Genomic DNA, 12,964 nt, shown 5'->3' on the forward strand with positions numbered 1-12,964 from the left:
CCAAAAAAAAAAAAATGGAAAAAACATCATTTCTCATTTGTGACAATTCTCCAAATTACTCCTGTATTTCACTTTAAAAAAAAAAAATAGCCAGAGAAACAACAAAAAGTAAAATAAGTAGGATCTTCCATTGTCCACTTCAGGGTATTGCCACTACCATATACTCTTACCATATATTTTCCTACCAGTACAAACTACAAATAACTTGGGTAACTTCTATGTGTACTTACTCTCTCCATCTACTACTAATTTCCTCTGAAAAAATATATTTAGGGCCGGGCGCAGTGGCTCATGCCTGCAATCCCAGCACTATGGGAGGGTGAGGCAGGTGGATCACAAGGTCAAGAGATCGAGACCATCCTGGCCAACATGGTGAAATCCCGTCTCTACTAAAAATACAAAAATTAGCTGAGCATGGTGGCACGTGCCTGTAGTCCCAGGTACTCCGGAGGCTGACTCCGGAGGCTGAGGCAGGAGAATCGCTTGAACCCAGAGGGCAGAGGTTACAGTGAGCCGAGATAGCGCCACTGCACTCCAGCCTGGCAGCAGAGCAAGACTCCGTCTCAAAAAACAAGATATATTTAGCTAACAAATAATGTGCATTTACAATAAAACATTTCTCTGAAGCAATTAATTTTCTTGGATCATTAAAGAAATGGTATTGACACGTGATCACTAGGGGATCAATGCTCCTCCCCAACAGTATTTAAATGACTGGTATAGGCTCCAAGACTTACCAGACACCTGTTGTGTGAGCGAAGGTTTCTGAGTATGATCTATATGCCATCCAACTAATATATCAACTGTATCCTTGATGGAAACAAAGAGAGAGGGGGCCAATCATTTTAAGATATTACTGCCATTCACCTGTGGACCATTTCACAGCAAAAGATCTTAAAAGAAGCATCTCTGTTCTACTTACTTGACATTCTAGAAACTTGGAAAGGGGAGAGGGGGCAGGAAAATAAAAGAAGTACATTTCTGACAACAATGAAATAGTTTATTTTCATTAAATATTTTAAGTATAAACATCAGAAAGAAAAATGCAGATGACATTTTTTAATAAAAATGCAGCATTCAACCCTGGACCCTCAAATATCACTGATTATATTCAAAGGAATAGAGGCACTGTTTTCCAACTGATTCCCCAGTTTCTCACACACGCAATCATCCCCCTTACCCCATGATCTGAACAAGGGAGTGAGGAACTCACCCTAAAATTAGTGCTGAAAATATGAGGGTAACATCGAGCCACCAAAAGAATGCACTTAACACATTTGCAAAGCAATTCTGGTGTATCCACATTTTCAAGAATAGACTGCAGGCTGGTCATTACAAGCTTAAAAATAAAAGTTACAAACTGTGAATATTCTACAAAATAGGGAGAAAACAAGCAAATTAGATTCATTTTTATGAAGTGACTGTGAACAACTGAGTATATGACCAAGAAAAATAGATTCTGATTAGTTTTAGTTCAAAAAAAATTGACTTGCAATCGCAGCAACTTGGGAGGCTGAAGCATGAGAATCGCTTGAACCCAGGAGGCGGAGGTTGCAGTAAGCTGAGATCGTGCCACTGCACTCCAGCCTGGACAACAGAGCGAGACTCCATCTCAAATATAAATAAATAAATACATATAAAAAATAAATTGAAAATATTTCACTCCACTAAGATGTTAGGCTAAAATGAAATTCTGTTTTCTCTTCTTTAATGTTTGTTAATATTAGTCCTTGAACATCAGTTAATATTAGTCCTTAATAACATCTGTTTACATTATGTCAAACGCTCTCTTTAAGACTCTACCTGTGATTAAATTTCAAGTAAAAAAGTAAAATGGACTTGGGAAACTTTTCTATGAAATGTAACAACTACTTTCCAAACTAAAATATAAAGCAAATTTTATATAATTTATACTTTAGTATATTAGCACTTGCTTCAAATTAGAATTAAAGAAGTATGGCACCACACATGAATAACATGCAGGCTCATGTTACCATTATACATAAATTTTTAAAATACATATATGGCAAAAATAAAATAAAATAATAAATAATTATATGGCATTCCATTGACAGAATATTTTGCAACTGTTAAAAAACACTTTTCCCTAAAAAGGAAAAGCTCTGCTTTACATAGCAATCTTATAAAAGAAATGCTAGAATCAGAAAGCCATCATTTTAGGCTGGGTGCAGTGGCTCATGCCTGTAATCCCAGCACTTTGTGAGGCTGAGGTGGATGGATCATTTGAGGTCAGGGGTTTGAGACTATCCTGGCCAACATGGTGAAACTCTGCCGCTAGTAAAAATACAAAAATTAGCCAGCCGTGGTGGTGGGCACCTGTAATCCCAGCTACACAGGAGGCTGAGGCAGGAGAATCGCTTGAACCGGGAAGGCAGAGGTTGCAGTGAGCCAAGATCACGTCATCGCCCTCCAGCCTGGATGACAGAGCGAGACTCCATATCAAAAAAAATAAAATAAAAAATAAAAAGAATGATTTTTTAAATATATTCAGATACACAAATGTGAAATAAAACTAATGAGAGCTAGTATTCATTTACACATAATTGTCTTATGCTATTTGGAATAAGAATTTGGGGCACATTATCAAACCAAAAGGCTCAGAAAGGAATTGTGATATTTAGTTCGTCTCTCTCAACAAATGTGAAGCATTCTTCTATCCAGCATTCCTAGTGGAGTTCCTATTTCCAAATTTGCAAATCATTCTCGTCCTGGACAACCTCAAAAAACATTTCTAAAAACAAAACAGAAAAAAATCTCAAAACTAACATTTCAAATCTAACTTCAAGGTATAGCCTTTACTCAAAATGAGAAAGAGGAATTTCTAAGACATATTTCCTATCAGTAGGTAATCCCAATTCTATGTTTCCCTTCTTCAAGCTCCCCTCCAAGGACATGTGTTATGGGACAATTTTCTTCCCAAGCACATTATGCATTTTTCGCCCTTCATTCTTACCTGCATTACAGATGAAAAGGCTTTCTTTTCTCCTACAGTCTCTAGTGCTTTGTAGGTGGCACATAAGTAGAGGAGTTTAACTTCATCTTTTGCAGATGAGCTAAATTTGCTAAAAATCCACTTGAAGATCTTCTCAGCCTCATAGCTCAGAGAAGCACAAAGAAGGCCAAGACAGCAAGCTCCCTCCTGTCTCAACTCCTGAAGCAATTTGCTACTGTTTATTTTAATGCAAACAAAAAACAAACACAAAAGACTTAAGTTTTCTATGAGGACATGAGTGACACATGTTATAAAGAATGTCTTAGGGCCAGGCGTGGTGATGGCTCATGCCTGTAACCTACCACTTTAGGAGGCCGAGGTGGGTGGATCACCTGAGGCCAGGAGTTCAAGACCAGCCTGGCTATCATGGTGAAACCCCATCTTTAAAATAAATAAATAAATAAATAAATAAAGTCTTAAATGGTTTTTAAAATTTCTATTCAAACTATGTAAGAGGTGGAAATTTTCTCCACTCTAAATATTATGTTCTGTCTAGCCTGCATTGCCAAAAAGTATCTGTCTGACATTAGACTTTCTTTTTACAAAATCAATTATTTACAGTGAGGGAAGGCCCCCAAATGCTAAATTCCATCACAAACTATATTAACTCTCAGAAAAGGGCAGCAACATATGATTGGATAAAACACACTACACATAACTACATTCTATATAATATTTAATATGTAATGACTATAAAATAAAAAATGGTACTAGGCAAATACAGCAACTTAAAAGGATAACAGGAATGATTTACATATAACTTTAATAAGTAACTCTATAAAATAAAATCATCAAAAAGCACTCAGGTTTATGACAAGCTGAGATGCTTGCCAATACTGCAATTCTTTGGGAATCACCTTAACAAAAAATGACTGGAGACTCCAGTAACCAGGGAATAGATGGTTTGGATCCACTCTTACCCAAAGAAGGATGCTCCTTTTCACCTCTATTCTCTAAGCAATTTCAAATTCTCTGGTTTACAAAAACTAATTGTATTCGTTCACGCCTGCATCAAGAATTTATGCCATTCCACAAGTAAGTGCTCAATTACCCGTGAGACTAGCAAATTAATCATATAAAGTATTCCTGCCGGGCATGGTGGCTCACCCTTGTAATCTCAGCATTTTGGGATGCAGAGGCGGGTGGATCAACTCAGGTCAGGAGTTTGAGACCGGCCTGGCCAACATGGTGAAACCCTATCAAAAATTAGCCAGGAGTGGTGGTGTGCACCTGTAGTCCCAGCTACTCGGGAGGCTGAGGCAGGAGAATTGCCTGAACCCAGAAGGCAGAGGTTGTGGTAAGCTGAGATCACACCACTGTACTCCAGCCTGGTCAACAGAGTCAGACTCCAACTCAAAAAATACATACACACATACATACGTACATACATATATACATACACACACACATACACACACGAAGTATTCCTTTTCAAATGCATTCCATTTGTATCCAATGGTAATTAACATATATATAATACAGACAGAAATGACAAGAGGACCTACTGAAATCAATAGATGTCCATAAATAAAGCCAATGAGTTTGTCTTCTTGTGTATTTTTAAGTAATTTCTAAAAATATAAAGTCATTTAAACTGAACCATTATTAGTTACTTACCTTTCATTAAGCACATCATGTATAGCAGCCAAGATATTATCCAATTGTTTAACTAGTACCTTTAAAAGAAAACACATTTATTTATAAACACTTCAAATTCCTATAATTTTAAGAATAGCATTATGTACTTTTTAACTTGTCGTCTTTCCAAATTTTAATTCAACAGCACTTGAGTTTCCTTATTATTCCCAGTCCCCATGAGCATGTATCAGGAATGCCATGTTTCCTTTCAGACTGTGAAAGAAATTCACCCATTGGAAACACTGAGTTATGATCATCAACAAAAAAATAAACTCAAAACCCTTGTTTTACTTACTCTGAAATACATTTGAAAAACTGATTGATGATGGAGGGATACATGGAGAGATATGTGACAAAGCAGTATTTAGGGTAAAATGTTAATGACAAAAATTAGATGATGGGTATAACAGATTCAATGTCAAACTCTTTCAACTTGCTATATATTTGAAACTTCTCATAATAAAATTTGGAAGAAGGAGAAACTTGCTTTGATCCAAATGTCATCTGCCTCACTAGACCATTTTCATTAATTTTCTCCTACTCCATATCAAGTGCATTTGTTTTTTTCCCCATTTTTTAGATGGAGTTTCACTCTTTTTGTCCAGACTGGAATGCAAATGGCATGATCTTGGCTCACTGCAAACTCCACCTTCCAGGTTCAAGCAATTCACCTGCCTCAGCCTCCCAAGTAGCTGGGATTACAGGCATGCGCCACCACATCCAGCTAATTTTGTATTTTTAGTAGAGACTAGGTTTCACCATGTTAGACAGGCTGGTGTCAAATTCCTGACCTCGTGATCCACCCACCTTGGCCTCCCAAAGTTCTGGGATTAAATGCATGAGCCACCGCACCTGGCCCATATCAAGTTCTTAAAACTGAAGTATATAAAGTGGAGAAAAAATTGTAACCCTTCCTACACTTTGTTGTGTTTCTGTTGCTGTTTTAAGAGACAAGGACTCCTCTGTTGCCCAGGCTGACATGCAGAGGTGTGATCATATCTCACTGCAACACTAAACTCCTGGGCTAAAGAGATTCTTCCATCTCAGCCAGGCATAGTGGTGCATGCCTGAAGTCCCAGCTACTCAGGAGGCTACAGTGGGAGGATAGCTCAAATCCAGGAGTTTGAGACTGCAGTGAGCTATAATTGTGCCACTACACTCCAGCCTGGGTGACAGGGCAAAACCTTGTCTTAAAAAAAAAATTAGGCCGGGCGCGGTGGCTCAAGCCTGTAATCCCAGCACTTTGGGAGGCCGAGGCGGGTGGATCACGAGGTCAAGAGATCGAGACCACCCTGGTCAACATGGTGAAACCCCGTCTCTACTAAAAATACAAAAAATTAGCTGGGCATGGTGGCGCGTGCCTGTAATCCCAGCGACTCAGGAGGCTGAGGCAGGAGAATTGCCTGAACCCAGGAGGCGGAGGTTGCGGTGAGCCGAGATCGCGCCATTGCACTCCAGCCTGGGCAACAAGAGCGAAACTCCGTCTCAAAAAAAAAAAAAAAAAAATTAGTATTAACACGAAATTCTAGATCATCATAATACAGGTTTTCCCCCTTCTTAAGCTATTTGAGGTGGCACTATCTACTTTATTATGGAAACACAAAAATCTTCATTATTTCCAAATATACTACACTTACCAGCTTATTTTCTGGTTGCTGAATAAATTCTTTCAACTGCTTTACAGTAGCCAGTCTTCGGTCTCTGTCGTCTTCCCGGGTGATCCTCCGAAGAAGATTCGACAGTCGAGACTCATCAGAGTAAGACATCGATCGCTCTGTGAATAAACATTTTGTTGTCCACTGAGTATAAACAAGCATAGAAGTTTTCAAATTTTTTAAATTACATCAGGCAGGGCATGGTGGCTCACACTTGTAATCCCAGCACTTTGGGAGGAGGGTACATCACCTGAGTTCAGGAGTCTGAGACCAGCCTGGGCAACATAGCCAAACCCTATCTCCACAGACATTACAAAAAAAATACACAAATTAGCCAGGCAAGGTGGTGTGCACCTGTATTCCCAGCTACTCAGGAGATTGACACAGAAGAATCACTTGAGCCCATGAGGTAGAAGCTAGTGAGCCGAGATCACCCCACTGCACTCCAGCCTGGGTGACACAGCAGGACTCTCTCTCACAAATAAAATTACATCAAAGTCATAGTTTACTAGTCAATAAAAGCTCAGGGAATATAGGTCCTATCACTCTTTTGTTCCTCTCTATATACTAAGTCCCAGCAGAGTGCCTGGCACATAACAGACCCTCAAAAAAATATTCGCTGAAGGATGTAAAAAATGAATCGCCCTAGGCCAACGGAACAGCTCATTCAACAGGACAGGCTGAGAGAGAAAAAAGAAAGGCTTAAGAACAACTTTCTTCTAGTCATTCCAAACTGTTTTCAACATTCAGGTAAAGAGCCTGGGTATAGGTAAATTAAATAACTTCCACGGCATACAGATAAAGTCTCAATCAGGTAAAAACAGGATACAAGCTTCTACTTATCACTTAGGTATCCCACTGGAGGAAAGCGTCTTATTCACATTACCATCATTTCTCTGGGATGAAGTTTTAGGAAGCCACAATCACATATTTAGTTCAATGAATGTCTAATTATCATTTACCACATGCAAGGTATGCCTCCACTAGAAAAGTAGCAAACCACAACTTTTCTCCCCTTTATTTTTTAATCACAAAAACAAGCAAACATAGTGAATACTATTAGTACATTAAAGATGCCTTTAAAAATTAAATTTTTGCTGGGCAAGGTGGCTCTTGCCTGTAATTCCAGCATTTTGGGAGGCCAAGGCAGACAGATAACTTGAGCCTAGAAGTTTGAGACCAGCGTGGGCACATGGTAAAACCCCATCTCTACAAAAAATACAGAGATTAGCGGGGCATAGCGGCACATGCCTGTATGCCTGTAATGCCAGCTACTTGGGAGGCTGAGGTGCGAGGACTGCTTTAGCCGGGGAAGCAAAGGTTGCAGTGAAATCACACTATACCACATGACAGCCTGGGTGACAGAGCGAGACTCTGTCTCACAAAAAAAAAATGAACTAAATCTTTACAAAATGTTTTCAACTGTGCTATTTACCATAATTAGCCAATATGTATATAAACAACAAATCACAAAGAGTCTGACAGTTTCATTTCTAAGGTGTGAGAAAAAATTATAATAAACTACAAGGCCCGCTACCGGGCTCATGCCTGTAATCCCAGCACTTTGGGAAACCAAGGCAGGAGGATCATGAGATCAGGAGCTCAAGACCAGCCTGGCCAACATGGTGAAACACCGTCTCTACTAAAGGTGTGGTGGCACGCTCCTGTAATCCCAGCTACTCGGGAGCTGAGGCAGGAGAATCACTTGAACCCGGGAGGTGGAGGTTGCAGTGGGCTGAGATCTTGCCATTGCATTCCAGCCTGGACAACAGGTCAAGAATCCGTCTCAAAAAAAAAAAAAAACAAAAAACAAAGAAAAAACTACAAGGGGAACAACACACACTGGGGCCTCCTGAAGGGTGAAGGGGATCAATAAAAACAACAAATGGGTGCTAGGCTTAATACCTGGGTGATGAAATAATCTCTACCACAAATTCTCATGACATAAGTTTACCTGTGTAACTAACCTGTCCTGGTACCCCTGAACTTAAAAGTTAAAAAAAAAAATAAAGAGGAAAAAGAAACAACAATGAGAGAATAGGACTTTTACAAATCCCTAACCCACAGAGTATTTCAATAAGGATAGATACCAAAAATGTCATCAAGTTACCAGCTTGGAAATTAGGCTCTATTTACAACTCCGTCACTAGTAAACTACATGACCCTGAGCCTTTGGAGAAAAGGAATTGTACAAAATAGCTTTAGAGTCACTGTTTAGCTTCTATAATATTGTAAGTCTAAAGCTTCAAAAACTCTATTAAGAAATAGTATAGCCTTTGAATTAATCATTCCACTTGTGAAAACTTATAAAAAGAAATCAGTTTTTTAAAAGTTATATACCAACAATAAAAGCTACAGGCACAAAGATTTTCACCAAGATACACAGAGCACATACACAGTTTAAAAAAAAAAAAAAAAAAAAAAAAAACTGCCAAAAAAAAAAAAAACAAAAAACAAATTTAAAAAAAAAAAAAAAAAAAAAAAAAACTGGCCAAAAACTAAATATCCAAAAAGTAATTACATCTGACAAAGTCCATAAGTCAGAAATGTGAATTTCATACACAGCTTTACTGATAAATTTCTCCTTATGGAAAAAAATGATCATTACCTCTAATCCTCTGAACTTTCAAGGGACTCACCTATACAGTGAGGCTACGTTATAAAGCAGAAATGGTATCAGTGTATTTAACTTTAGAAAAGTGCCCATCTAGGCCGGACCCAGTGGCTCATGCCTATAATCCTAGCACTTTGAGAGACTGAGGCAGACAGGTCACTTGAAGTTAGGAGTTCATGACCAGCCTGGTCAACAGGGTACAACCCCGTTTCTACTAAAAATGAAAAATTAGAGGCTGAGACATAAGAATCACTGGAACCTGGGAGGCGGAGGTTGCAGTGAGCAGAGACTGTGCCACTGCACTCTAGCCTGGGCAACAGAGCTAGAATCTGTCTCAAAAAAAATTTTTTTTAAAAAGGCCTGGCGTGGTGGCTCACGCCTGTAATCCCACCACTTTGGGAGGCCAAGGTAGGCAGATCACCTGAGGTCAGGAGTTCAAGACCAGCCTGGCCAACATGGTGAAACCCCATCTCTACTAAAAATAAAAAATTAGCCAGGTGTGGTGGCATTTGCCTGTAGTCCTAGCTACTTGGGAGGCTGAGGCAGAAGAATCACTTGAACCCAGAGGCGGAGGTTGCAGTGAGCCGAGATTGCGCCACTGCACTGCAGCTTGCGTGACAGAGTAACATTCCATCTCAAAACAAACAGAAAAGTGTCCACTCTGGGGGCCAGGGGGAGGGAGAGCAACAGGAAGAATAGCCTAATGGATGCTGGGCTTTAATACCTAGGTGTTGGGATGATCTGTGCAGCAAACCACCATGGCACACGTTTATCTACGTAACAAACGTGTACATCCTGCACGTGTACCATGAACTTGAGAAAAAGAAAAAAAGAACAGAAAAGTACCAACTCTATATATACATCCATATCCTCTACAGGCCCAAGACTTGCTGTAGTTAAGAGTCCACATACACTATACATTCAGTATCCATGATAACTGGGCAAACCCTTTCTGTAAAATCTTATCCAGTCTTCTAATCCTGTTTTAATATAACTCAAAATGTATTATAACCTTTCTAATGGGAAATTAATAGTTCACAGGAAAAGAATACAAACAATTTTTACCTATAGAGTAGAATAGTCAAACTGCACAGTAGTTGACTTGCACAGTAAACTAATCAACTCATGCCTGTACAAAGTCATTTGTAAGACGCATCCAGGGTAAGAGGAGATACGAGTCTTTGGAAGGTGTATGTGATTGGTCCCCATTTTCCCAGGCTTACCCTGTGATTTCCTCATGTCTTTGGTGGCTAAAGCACGACTGCCATGCTGAACACTGGTGAACTCAGGGCTGGTCACATTGTTAACCCTCAGCTCTTGCCCCAACGACTTCCGACCATAAGTATTTTCCCCAGATCCTCCATTGACACTGTAGCCACCTACAAACGGCAATGTTTACGTTATTTAAATATGGCTCTTTGTTTCATTCAGTCAATTCCTGATAGCTCAGGGTCTAATCACTCAATCTGCAACTCAACCAGTTTTTGCTTCTCCTACCTTTTTCCTGTGTTGTATGCCTTGCAATCATTTTGATTTCTTTTTAATATACTTTAGAAGTTAAACTAATTTCATTTTGATCCCTTCATTGGAAAGTAAGCAGAAAAATGAAAACTGAATTAAATCTAATTTTGCACCTTGTTTAAAAAATTCCTCCTGCAGGGCGCGGTGGCTCAAGCCTGTAATCCCAGCACTTTGGGAGGCCGAGGCAGGTGGATCACAAGGTCAAGAGATCAAGACCATCCTGGTCAACATGGTGAAATCCCATCTCTACTAAAAATACAAAACATTAGCTGGGCATGGTGGCGCGTGCCTGTAATCCCAGCGACTCAGGAGGCTGAGGCAGGAGAATTGCCTGAACCCAAGAGGCGGAGGTTGCGGTGAGCCGAGATCGCGCCATTGCACTCCAGCCTGGGTAACAAGAGCGAAACGCTTTCTCAAAACAAAAAACAAAAAACAAAAAAAAAACAACTTCCTTGAAGTTTAGAGGAGAGACAGTAGCCAGGAGGAACGTCAACCTTAGCTGAATATTTTGAAAACAAAAACAGTATTGTATCTCTTTTGTAAGAAAGCTGCATTTATGAATTATGTAGGGGAAAAAAATTCAAATTTTAAAAATAATAAAACAGATAAACTTCCTATGAAGTTTTCAGAAATAACACTGCATTTGTTATTTATATTTTAAACATATTAGAAGTGATAAAGTTGAGGTGTAGGAAGGCAGGAGGGTAGGATACATAGGTCAAAAAAAAAACATGCTTGTAGCAATAGGAAAATATATATACCCTTTTCGTCATTCTGTATGTCAGCATGAACTCTGGTATCATCATGCCTTTGCCGAGACACCACAGCTGAATTTGAAGGTTGCAGTCCATAAGAGGAAGAACCACCTCTATCTCTGGATGAAGAATATTTTAAATTATCTGGGTCGGCTGATGCACTATCAGTTCTATAAAAAGAGAAAAGTATAAGATTAGAACTTCAAATAACACAAATATTTCTTTATACAAGCCTCTCTCTTCTCCCAACTTTTACATTTAACCATTACTATTATATTTAGTATAATAGGTACTATACATTATACGTAAGCATTCAGCTGTCTAATAAGAAGTCTTTCACTGGGAAGAGATTCTCAATGGATGAAATGCCAACTTTTCAGTCTCTTCTGTTCTAAAGACTCGTTCAGAAATATAAATAACTACTGGGATTAGGGTGACTTTGCTGGTTTTAGGCACTGAAAGTCTCCTATCCTAAGCAAAACGAGACAATCGGTCACTCTGGTGCAGAGTTCTCCTCACATGACTTGATAGTAAGAATAATTCTTTCTAAATTCTCCCACCTCGAGTGGGTTAATCAGTCAAAAAATTTCAGTCTTTCCTGTCATAAAAATAAAAAACACTGGCAGCATGTCAGGGAGGAGCAATGTCTTACCAAGTTAGATGTTCTAAGTACTAATTATATTTAGGTACTGTAGTATTGAAGGCCTCACTGAAGATGCCTTAACTGTAAAAAGTAGCAATCAAAATTTTAAAAAGTAAAAAAGAAGACATTTTAAGAAAATAAAAAGTAAGGTATCAGAAATCCAAAATCTATAATGGAAAGTTGTGGTTCATAATCTATTTAAAATTTAGGTATTGTTTAGAATAATACCTGATGCTTATATAAGCAAACAAGTGGGGTACAGCCAAGGGTAAAAGCATGTCCTTATCTAAGTATCTGCTCTATGCTTCAATTGCCTCATAAGTAAAACAGAGCTGAGTTAAAAGACTTCTTGCCCAGCACAGTGGTTGACACCTATAATGCCAGCACTTTGGGAGGCTGAGGCAGGCAGATCACAACGTCAGGAGATCAAGCCCAGTCTGGCCAACATGGTAAAACCCTGTCTCTATTAAAAATGCAAAAAAAATAGCCAGGTGTGGTGGCAGGCACCTGTAATCCCAGCTTCTTGGGAGGCTACGACAGGAGAACTGCTTGAACCCGGGAGGCAGAGGTTGCAGTGAGCCAAGATCATGCCACTGCATTCCAGCCTGGGTAACAGAGCCAGACTCTGTCTCGGGGGGGAAAAAAAAAAAAAAAAGACTTCTCATGAGTCTTATTCTTCCAGCCATCAATGACAAACTACCAAGAAGAAAACACAAAATACTCTGTTGTAGCATATGAAAAATCTAAGTAAGTTCTTCGACTGATTTTCTCCTAAGAGGAACAACTTTCTGAGAAAAAAAAAAAAAAAAAAAAAAAAATAAAAAAAAAAAACTTCTATGATATTTACTAAAAATGCTTTCTGAACCCATAATCTTTTAGAAAAGTTTAGGACACTGGCAAGGCCAGAAACTAACCTATTCCTCTACCCTTTGCCCCTCCCTCTATGTGTAAAAGTGACAGCAGTGTTTGTATACTATATTTATTTTGTTTGGGTTTTTTTTTTTTTTTTTTTTTTGACGGAGTTTTGTTGTTTTTTCCCAGACTGGAGTGCAGTGGCATGATCTCGGCTCACCGCAACCTCCGCCTCCTGGGTTCAGGCAATTCTCCTGCCTCGGCCTCCCAAGT

At 39.1% G+C, this 12,964-nt stretch overlaps 1 protein-coding gene across 6 annotated transcripts in view; it reads right to left on the reverse strand.

The window, feature by feature from the left end:
• Positions 1-12,964, reverse strand: part of SMG1 (SMG1 nonsense mediated mRNA decay associated PI3K related kinase) — a 116,163-nt gene that overhangs the window by 71,709 nt on the left and 31,490 nt on the right. For 5 of the 6 annotated variants that reach the window (XM_032242809.1, XM_032242806.1, XM_032242805.1 and 2 more), the window contains 7 exons: positions 11,203-11,366; positions 10,144-10,299; positions 6,289-6,425; positions 4,631-4,689; positions 2,975-3,188; positions 1,214-1,339; positions 738-810 (listed from right to left, as the gene is read on the reverse strand). In XM_032242809.1, coding sequence (XP_032098700.1) covers positions 738-810; positions 1,214-1,339; positions 2,975-3,188; positions 4,631-4,689; positions 6,289-6,425; positions 10,144-10,299; positions 11,203-11,366 — 929 coding nt within the window. Of the gene's footprint in view, positions 1-737; positions 811-1,213; positions 1,340-2,974; positions 3,189-4,630; positions 4,690-6,288; positions 6,426-10,143; positions 10,300-11,202; positions 11,367-12,964 lie in introns of those variants that run through there. The other variant, XM_032242810.1, reaches the window with a different exon arrangement.

This window comes from Sapajus apella, unplaced genomic scaffold (genome assembly GCF_009761245.1).
Source record: "Sapajus apella isolate SASKATOON/1434 unplaced genomic scaffold, GSC_monkey_1.0 scaffold51, whole genome shotgun sequence".
Taxonomy (NCBI): domain Eukaryota; kingdom Metazoa; phylum Chordata; class Mammalia; order Primates; family Cebidae; genus Sapajus; species Sapajus apella.